At 50.3% G+C, this 10,270-nt stretch overlaps 1 protein-coding gene across 2 annotated transcripts; it reads right to left on the reverse strand.

The window, feature by feature from the left end:
- Positions 1-2,189: 2,189 nt before the first annotated feature.
- On the reverse strand, positions 2,190-10,270 carry Tac3 (tachykinin 3). 2 transcript variants are annotated; one of them, XM_021205684.1, is made up of 7 exons: positions 10,203-10,270; positions 9,530-9,652; positions 5,566-5,671; positions 5,337-5,366; positions 4,688-4,741; positions 4,342-4,415; positions 2,190-2,408 (listed from the first exon to the last, which is right to left on the reverse strand). In XM_021205684.1, the coding sequence occupies exons 2-6, from the start codon at positions 9,632-9,634 to the stop codon at positions 4,360-4,362; spliced, it is 351 nt and encodes a 116-aa protein (XP_021061343.1). In that variant the 5' UTR covers positions 9,635-9,652; positions 10,203-10,270; the 3' UTR covers positions 2,190-2,408; positions 4,342-4,359. The 2 variants fall into 2 exon arrangements, with proteins under 2 accessions (XP_021061343.1, XP_029398430.1); XM_029542570.1 differs by having other exon boundaries at positions 2,202-2,408; positions 9,530-9,639; positions 10,203-10,269.

A 10,270-nucleotide genomic window follows, 5' to 3' on the forward strand; every position in this document is an offset into this window, starting at 1 on the left:
ACCTGGCCAAGACTAGGAGCCTGGGGACCGCCCATCGGTGGCATGGGATCATCAGCGTGTCAGAGTGATAAAAGAAAAGACAGGCACACCCACCCACGGCATGTCAGGCCACATTCTGGGCTCTACTGTGCCAGCGTTGGGAGGTAGTTGATGCACCACCAGGGAAGATTCTGAGAGAAATGCTTTACCCTTTCATGACTCCAGCAGCCAGTTAGTCCTGAGGACATTTGCTCCTCTTCTGGCCTCTGTAGTAGCCTCTCCATCTTGCCTACATCCCAACTGGATCAAGCTGTATCTGCTTGTCCATAACCCTGCCATACTACAAAATCCATGTATGGGTATTGGGGGGGAGGGTGTTTTGGTGGTGGTGGTGGGGAAACGGGGAGGGACTCTGTAGTGGCTATTCCTGGTTGTCAACTTGACTACATCTGGAATGAACTGGAATACAGAATTGGAAGGCTCACCTCTGATCCTGATCTTGAGGCTGGGAGATACAAGTTTCTGACCTGGATCTTGGTATAGAGATCTTGAGGCATAGTGGCTATGAATTCCAGATTAAGGCAGGGAGATCTCTGAGTTCAAGGTCATCTGGGATTAAAGGCATGGTGGCACACGGACTTCCATTTGCAGCTGCTGCTGACCACTGCTGGGGAGTTGGACTGCAGACTGCAGGTCATCACCAGATTCCCTTACTATGTAGAGACTACCCACCAGTTCTGTGACTCTAGAGAACCCTAATCCAGGTTCCATTTTTTTATTGGTCCCAGATAGAGAGGAAAAGAACAGACCAAAGACACACCTGTGTCTGAGTTCAGCTTGATGAACATTTAAGTTTGGGGTTTGAAGTTACAGCCAGGAGCAGGTTATGTGGGTAGCTGTAGTTATATTGTGGAAAAGTCTCCCACCCCACCCCAGCAAGGGGGATACTCATGAAAGTCTCATCCAGTGGAAATTCTAGGCAGCTACACTAAAATGAGCCTCAAGGGGTCGGTCCCCTGCCATAGTTTACTACTTCATATCCTTAGCCTTCCCGCCCTTCACATGGGAATGTTAGTAAGGCCTCAGGAGGGCCTCATGCACCGGAGATCACAGCTGTTCTGATTGAAGACCGCAATAATCAGATGTAACCCAGAGAAAGCAGCCAGTGACAATGGTTGCCATCTTCCCCAGGATCTGTTAGAACCCACATTATCATTTGGAGTTGCTAAGTGACACAGGCAAGCCTTTTCTGCTTCCCCTGTATCTGAACTGGCCTAGGAAGGTTCTTGTTTGTTAGTAACTATTCAAATCTGAGGGTTGATTGGTTTTGTTTTCTTGAAACAGATTCTCACTTTGTGGCCAAGGCTGACTTCAAACTCAAAATCCTCCTGCCTCTACTTCCTGAGGGTTACAGTGTGTGTCAAACTGGTGTCTGTCTGACTGTCTGAGTGCCACCACACTGTTGTCTATCTGAGTGCCAGGGTTACAGGTGTGCTACCACACTGTGTCTGTCTGAGTGCCACCACACTGNTGTCTATCTGAGTGCCAGGGTTACAGGTGTGCNACCACACTGTGTCTGTCTGAGTGCCACCACACTGNTGTCTATCTGAGTGCCAGGGTTACAGGTGTGCNACCACACTGTGTCTGTCTGAGTGCCACCACACTGNTGTCTATCTGAGTGCCAGGGTTACAGGTGTGCCACCACACTGTGTCTGTCTGAGTGCCACCACACTGAGTGCTGAGATTACAGGTATACACCACCACACTAGTGTATACCTATTCTTTTTTAATCACCAATTCAGTTGTTAATTGTATGAAGAATTATTTAGGGCTCTAGTAGAACAGTTATTATGTATCCCAAATGAAAGTGTGTCTACTTAAATGCCATATGTAGGGTTTTGTTTAAATTGGTGTGCATGTATGTGTATGTATGTGCATGTGCATGCATGTACATGTACGTGGTGTGTATGTTTGTGTGTGTGTGTGTATGTGTGTGAAGAAAAGTGGCTCGTGCAATGGTACACATGTGGAGACCAGAGGACAGTCTCTCCTCCTGTGGTGGATCCAGGGATCGAACTCAGGCCTTCAGGCCTGTGCAGCAAGCCCCTTTACCTGCTAAACCACCTCGCAGGTCCTGTATCATCTTTTTTGCATGTGTGTATGTATGGAAAAGCCCACTCATTCATCAACCAGTCTATTGCATCAGTCACTCCTTTGTAAAAACCTTTTATTGTTGAAGAGGAGACAGAGTATCTTTAATGCAGGACACTACAGAAACCATAACTGATGTGGGGTTGAGGCTGTTCATATGCAGCTTCTGTGCAGAGTAGGGAAGGGAGCCAACAGGAGAGCCTTACAGGCTGGGGAGGAGAAAAGGAAGCAGAAGCAGGCAGTGCTTTACGATGCAATCGGGGTCCAGGGGTAGAGTGCTAAAGACAAAAATAAATAAAACTTTAAATCACATCTTTGTCCTACAAAATGCCCACTGTCCCACCCACTGAGGGGACAAGGGCTGGCCAGCTTCAGGAAAGGGCAAGCTTAACTCTCAGTTGTCCCTGTACCCTTTTGGGGCAGGAGAACAAACTGCTGGCTGCGGGTGCTTGACCCTTTCCCTATGTGCTAAACACTGTGTCTGTCTGTCTGCCTGCCTGCCTGCCTGTGAAGCACACACAGAAAGGTGAAGTGACCGGTTTATATTGCCCAGCACTCCCAGGAGGCTGACACAGACACAGCCCACCCACAGCAACCGGTCCTCCCCTGTTTAACCCAGCCCTTGGTCTTTGAAGGCAGCCTCTGAATGGCTTCTGTTTTCAGCAGCTTCACGTGAATGAAATAAAATGATGCAGTCATCTGTGTTGATCCACTTCCCCTAATCACCTTTAAATGCTAGCCCCTGGGGACTCTATGCCCTGTCAGTGTGGCACCTAAAAGGCTTAGAACACCGTCGTTGGTGAGATTAGGAAAGCTACAATTACTGCAATCCCTCTGAAAGAGCTTGGATCCGCCAGCAAATATTAAAAGGAGATTTCCACGATGCACTTGCTTTTGCCATTTGTATGAAATACTATGGCAAAATCGCATTGTAATTATCTTTACAGCCAGTGCATAATGCCGGAGGAGAGTATATCACCCAGATATAGCTACCCACATAATTATCTGGCCATCGCAGGACTGAAATAGCCATCTAATGAGAGCAAAATGATATGGTGTGCACCGTGTAATCAGCCAGTTACAGTTATTACAACCCTTTACGCCCTCTCGTCCAACAGCAAAAGGGACCAGACCCTGGTCCTGGGGAGTCGTGAACGGGCCACCCTGAGGCTGTGACTGCATTCCCAGAGTGAGGAGAGAGGCAGGAGGCTCCCAGATCCCTGCTCCCTCCCTGTCTTCCTTCTCTTTAGAAACCAGCTGAGCCGCCCTTTCCATGTGTGGGTAGATGGTGTCAAGCTCTGTGTTTTGACTTCCCTGAGGAACTTTCACACTGGTGGACAAGTGAGGAATCTCTCGGCCCACTCTGTCCTGAGGTCTGACCTAGATGGCTTTCGGCAGTCAGATAAAAGCCAGCCAGCTGGGGACACGGAACGGAACGGCATTCTCTACCCTCCCTCCCCAATACCCAGCTCGCAGACCGGAAGAGCCTTAATATAGATGGCTCTCAGTGTGCTGGGAACCATTGTAAAGGCTTTGTCTATAAAACCAGAACCCTGGGAGACTTTATCACCCCACTTATAGTCCAGATGGGGGAAACTAAGGCACAGCATTAAGTCACTTGGCCAAGGAGACACAGCTAGAGAAAAGCAGGTTCCGAGCTGAGTTTAGATTATGTTCTAATACATCCTGCTGCTCCAAGGGGCTGAGATGGGGTTCCTGGCTGTTGCCACAGACTTTTAGCATCCCCGAATCTCTTTCCTAAATCGCAAGTGTACCTTACAGCATTCTGAGCAGTTTATATCTCAGCACAGTTTAACCTACTTGCGAGGCAAACACTTGGGCTGTGAATAATCAGACCTATAGCGAATGACAGACGATCTCGCCATCTTTTGTATAGATCACAAGAAGACAGTATCCAGAACAGCAGCAGAGCACTGGAGAAGCCCCACAGGTTTCCTCTCCCTGTTTCCTACCACTCACTCTGCTCAGTAACCATTGGAGTCCATGACACCGCAGAAAGAGATGACAGAATGCAGTAGGGATAATTACATGTGTATGTCTAAGAGTCATTGTGCCTGACACTTGATGTACTGGGCACTGTCCAAGTATCTGTGTTTTGGGGCAAAGGTGTGTGCATCGGTAGCATCTCTGAGAACCACAGCGGACAGCTCCCTCCCCCCGTCCCATCCCCCTCCAGCCAATAGTACTTACCTTTTCTGCACTGGGGGTCTATTTGAGGATGCCAAAGCTGGGGGTGTTCTCTTCAACCACGTCGGTGGGAGTGTCTGGGGTGAAGTAATCAGTGTAGTTAGTTAGGAAGGATTCTCCTGAATCAGGGCCAGCTATGACAGACAGCTCTGAAAAACAGAGCTGGGAGAATGTGGGGGAGGCAGGGCTTCGGTCCCTCTCTCAGCCAAGCCGGGCTGTCCTACTCTGTGCTCAGGGAAGGGACTGCAGATCTGAGCTGACTGACAAGGAAAGGCTCATCTTCCTCTCGGCTGACAAACTTCTAGCGTATCCTTCAGCAGTACCAGACCCTCCTCTGGGGGTACCCTACCTGGTTGGCTGTTCCTCTTGCCCATAAGTCCCACAAAGAAGTCGTGCATGTCACCTGAAAGAAAAGGCCAGTGTTGTCAACAAACATACCAAGACTTCTGAGATTGGAATATTGGTTCCCTATCACCAACTCTGGCCCCCATCCAAACCAGGTCTATGTAGGCTACACTGCCCAGGATAGCCTTGCATTCTCCATTCCTCCTTAACCTCCTCAGTTCTGGAATTACAAACATGCCGCGGTATCTGGCTCTTCTTTATCTAGTAAAGAGCCTGAACTCACAGCTAGCAGGTCTGTTCTCTACCCATCTTCTCTTTTCACCCCTCTCCCCTTCCACACACAAATGCAGGCAACACACACATTTCATTCCTTCCCTACCACAGCAGGTGCTGGCTTAGCGTCTTTGCTACCAGAAGAGCCTCTTAGTTCCCAGTGACCAGACAGCCAGTGAGGGATGGTCTCCCATGCCCCCACATCTGCTTTTTCCCCTGTTTTTCCTGCCGTCTCCCACTGAGAAAGGTTGGCTAAGCAACTGCAGCTGGCATATTGTCTGCGCCAGCTGGGATGAGGCTGGCCAAAATTGCCCATCGGCCCCACCCATGCCCGTGAAACTGAACAAGTGGTCAGCACAGATGGGGAAGAAGCTACTCACGTTTCTGTGGAAGTGATGTCTCCTTCGGACCTGTAAGGCAGGCACACGTGTGTAAGACGGAAATGGAGAGGAGTTCAAATCACTGTCCCCACCATCAAGGACACCCCCACCTCCCTCTTCAAGGACACCCCCACCTCCCTCTCCATGAAGGGGTTTCCCAGGCCGTTCTAATCTTCAGAACGCTGGCCCCTTGCCCTTTGGCCCTTCCCTCTCCAGAGCCCCCTCCTACCCACGCTAGCCCTGCTCAGCACTTTCAGCAATCCTTCCAGAGAGACAGGGCGGGTGTCGTAGAGTCTCCGAAGCAGGGATGGAGGGAGCTGATAGAGATCAGAGTCCTTGTAGGGGAGAGGAGCAGAGAGCTGAGGGATGAGATCCACACCCCACCCACTTGCTCTCTTCCTGCACAAAACAGCCTTACCCCAAGCCCACCGAAGCCGAATCCAACACCCTATTTCCTATGGATTTCCTCTGACTTACCCTGGAAGAGAAATGGGTGCATGGAGTGTGGCCTGTGGGCCAGCAGCAGCCAGCAGTGCCAGGACCATGTTAGAAATCCAGTCTCATGTGAGACCTCCCAGACAGGAGTGTGCTGATGTGCGTGGTGAAGTCTGGAGCCACGTGGAGGCTTCCACGTGGCTGCCCTGTTGGCCTGTTGGCCTGATTGCCTAGAACTGACCTTCTGGTATACTGACCACACTATCTCCCAAGGTCAAGGGCGATTGTCTCCTGGAACCCCCACCCAGCTCTGCCAGCTCTCAGTGACAAAGTCACAAGTTCGAAACCAGCGTGCTAACAGACACGGTTAGTCCACTGAGTGAGCTGTGAACTTGTCACACCCAAGAAAGGCTCAACACACTTAGCAGGTGTCCTCTAATCTGTGCTCTGTGACTTGGTCCTGAGGTCAGGTGGCGTCGGGTGGTGTCGGGCAGCTAGGGCACACATGCAAACATGAGAGTCCCTTGCTCTTCCGCACGGCCTTCTGCTTCTCATGTTTGTTTTCTTCCCTCCCCACCCTGGATCTAGAATTTCAGATTCCAGAGCCGCAGTCCTGTAAGACTACTGAGTTATCCTCATGATGTTTTTTTCTAGCAACTCGGGCACAGCAGGATTGGTGGATATGTGATATGCACACCATTAACTAGAGCCCAGAGAAGTGCTGCTGCTGACTGGGTTCGGGGATGCTTGTCTGGACCTCAGCTGCACCCCTCTCTGGAGTCCTAGCACCCTCGGGCTGCTGTGTATACTAGCATACACCCCAGACAAGTCTCCAAGGTACCCACACACGCATGTTTACCACCCAGTATCCTCATCCTCCCAGACCTTGGGGAGAGAGATGGTCCCTTTTGTTGACCAAGAGAGGCAGAGGGGTTTTCTTGTTGCCTGAGGCATTGGGGCAAGTTTGTCTGTGAAGAACCCAGACAGTCTTACCACCTTGACTGCACAGGGTCAGGGATGTACCTGACACTTCCTGAGCACTGGGGTTTGGGGGATCTGATCTAAGTGTTGCCTCCTGCACAGCTGCCCTGGCGAGCACATGTGTGCTCACGTTCTCGTGTGTGTGTGTGTGTGTGTGTGTGTGTGTGTGTGTGTGCGTGTGCGTGTGTGCCGCGTATGTGTGCATGTGCCCCTACCCTCTCTCTGCCCAGCACACAGCTTCCCAGAAACCACTTTTTCCAAATTGTTCAAATGCTCAGCCCCGCTCCTGTAATGAGATGCTAAACAGACTGGAGCTGGGGAGGCGGTGAGGCTTCACACACAGAATGTGTAATAAGTCCCACCTGTAATCATCTTAAAAGCATTTGTACCCATGTAACTGCTGTCAACTCAAAACCCTGAGAAGACTTCCTCCCTGCGCTCCCCTACACCGGCCTGACAAGGCCTATTCTTTTTCTTAGAGGAACTTTGGAAATTCCAGCTCACCCCAGCTTGGGTCTGGATCCTTGTTTTACTAGTCTGACTAAGCAGAGGCTAGAAGTAGGCAGGGGAGAGGGGAGAAGGGGAAGGGTTGGGACCCTGGACAACACACCTGAGATTGCAAGAGGTGGGTAAGGGGGGGGTCTGCATCTTGGAAATTAAAGAACATGTGTAGCTGACAGCATATATATATATATATATATATATATATATATATATATATATATATAGAGAGAGAGAGAGAGAGAGAGAGAGAGAGAGAGAGAGAGAAAACGAGCAGTGCCCAGACGAATGGCCCATAGGTTAGGAACTTCTGACCGTTAAGCCTGAAGATCTGTGCCCCACCCCCTGCACCTGCGTAGAAGAAGGAGAGAACCAACTCTAAAGATTATCTTCTGACTTCGACGCACAGGCTGTAGCACAAGCATGCTTGCACACTCACAGTAAATAAGTAAAATGTGATTTAAGAACTCCTTAAGCTACTGTAGGCAGCAGTATGGAGCCACATCTCTTGTCAAAGCCCCATGTACACTGATGTGCCTTCCACACCAGTCACCCCTGGCTTTCTGGCCTCCTCAGGCTTGTCCCACCCATACCCCAGGCGCTCATGGCTGTAGGCTGGGCTGCAGCCTCAAAAAGAGGTGAGCTTGAACCCAGCCCTGCCTGACCCCAAGATGGAGTAATGGGCTAATAGGGTGACATCCGGCCATGGGGGAAAACTCCAATGTTCCCAAGACCTGTATGACTCGGGATTGACCTCTGATCTGGCATCAGAGATGGAGTGGGAACTTGTTGTCGCGTGCCCCCAGCTGTCATGGTGGACAGATGGAGCAAAAGTGTGCCAAGGCTGGGGAAGGGTGGATACCAGCTCTTCTGAGCTCCTTTCTCCACCACCTTAGAGCTCAGAAGACCCAAGTCTCTCTCCAAAGGATGCCATCTCCCCTGGAGTGAGCCCCTGGTTGGAGTGGTGGCAGGCATGTGAAGATGTTTCCAGGACACTGGGACCAGTTTCTATCCTGGACAACCCTGCTGCCAAGCTGTTTCCACCTCATGTACCAAAACTTAGCAGTATCTGGAGGGCTGGAGTGCAACTTAATGCTTCCCTGGGAAATATAAGGCCCTAGATTTGATCCCTAGTGCTAAATAGACAGATGACAGATAGATAGATAGATAGATAGATAGATAGATAGATAGATAGATAGATAGATAGATAGATGATGTATGTATGGGTAGATAGATTATTAGTTAGGTGATAGACAGACAGACAGACAGACAGACAGGTATATAAATATAAAATGTTAGCTGAGGGAGTAGGGCAATAGCTCAGTTAGTAAAATGCTTGCTGTGCAAGCATGAGAACCCAAGTTCATCCCCAGAGGACAACCCCTGGCGCTCTCTCTCTCTCTCTCTCTCTCTCTCTTCCAGCCCATCCTGATCTGAGGAAAGACAGGCCTTGTTATTTACCACAGCGCTCTACAGTTGATCCTTTCATTCCTCCCTAAACCAATACAGCCAGCAGGGATACAAAACTGTGCCCACTGTTCCACACATAGGTGGGTGTGGCTGTCTCAAGTCCCACAGCCGGAAGGCTTAGGATGAAGGAGATTGGCTTCCTGGTTGGTATGGAAGGGGTGTTAGAAGCATGAGGAAATCTGCAGAACTTACAGAGAGTGCAGAAGAGCCACTTTTTCAATGCCTCCCTGAGTTTGCCACTACTGAAAAAAGAAAGATAGGGACCATCTTGTCCTAACCTTCTCTTGCAAATGAAGATCCATCCTCCATACAGAAAAGTGAAGCAATGTGTCCCAAAGCCAGAGAGACAGAGGGAGAGAGAGAGAGAGAGAGAGAGAGAGAGAGAGAGAGAGAGAGAGAGAGAAGAGAGAGATGCTGTTGACAGAAAGTAGTAAAGGAAAGGAGAAAACTTCTCCCCTTCTAGCCTGACAGTTTATAGTCAGAATCTGACCACTGCATCACATGAAGCTGGGGATGCCCAAGCTATCTAGAANAGAGAGAGAGAGAGAGAGAGAGAGAGAGAGAGAGAGAACTGCTCACTCCATATAATGCTGAACAACATTCTTTAGGATACACTTTATTTACCAGATACCCAAGACACAGAGGGATACCCTGGAGACAAGATGGACACAGGAGAGGAACAGAGATACAGAGAAAGTTAGAGACGAGATGCCCAACCCCACCAGACCACATTCTTCACCCCAGCTATCCAGACAGACAGAACCTCGAGTCCCTGAGGTACTGGACTCTGTCAGGGGACATCTTACCTTACTGAGCCTCCCTCCCTGCCCCTGTGGCTCCTCACACACAGCCCCGAAGGTCCAAGCCAAGCTGAGGGCGAGGACAGCTGTGAACAGCATGGCGCTCCTCATGGTGCCTGAAGGACAAAGCTGAGGAGGAGGAGGGAAGACAGCATGGAGGAAACACAGGCGGCCTTCCCGACCAGCAGCAGGCTTCCACCATGGCTTTCTAGCCCGGCTCCCCTATCCGAGCCCTGATCTCAAGAGCGTTCGATGAATGCGTCTCTGAGAAGGGGGTACATCATTTTGGCTCAGCTTCCCAGGTCCCCCGTTAAAACATCTCCCTGGGATCTGCCCCAACAATGTACAATGGTGTGGTGCTGGGATCTCCAGGTCCCAAGAATGGTAGACTTACAGGATATACACTGTTTCTTTAGCTTTGGAAGAGCCCACAATACTGTTCTACAGCTCTAAATAACCCAAGACTTATACAGAAACTTTCTGACCTGTCGGAATTAGTCTTGATTCTGGCCCCAGATGTCAAGCATTAACAGCTCCCATCCTGCCAGGCATTTCCTGGTCTCCTTCCTGGTGCCCTGCTTGCCCATCAGAGGCTACCATCCCCTTGGTCCCCTCCTGACTCGCACCCCTCATCCTTGGTGCCAGCTTCAGGCTACTGCAATGCCCTCCCTGAACCTACCTGTGGAGCTGGATGGCTGACAGGATCAGGGAGCTGGCTGGTGCTGCTGCAGAGACAGAGACAAGAGT

This window comes from Mus pahari, chromosome 9, assembly GCF_900095145.1.
Source record: "Mus pahari chromosome 9, PAHARI_EIJ_v1.1, whole genome shotgun sequence".
Classification (NCBI taxonomy): Eukaryota; Metazoa; Chordata; class Mammalia; order Rodentia; family Muridae; genus Mus; species Mus pahari.

Excerpts from the sequence above, each read along its gene's own strand:
- Tac3 (XM_021205684.1), bottom strand. The coding sequence starts at position 9,634 with ATGAGGAGCGCCATGCTGTTCACAGCTGTCCTCGCCCTCAGCTTGGCT. Across the intron at positions 5,672-9,529 it reads AGGGAGGGAGGCTCAGTAAG|GACTCTGATCTCTATCAGCT; the intron begins GTAAGATGTCCC and ends CTCCCCTACAAG. Across the intron at positions 4,742-5,336 it reads GACATCACTTCCACAGAAAC|GTGACATGCACGACTTCTTT; the intron begins GTGAGTAGCTTC and ends CTTTTCTTTCAG.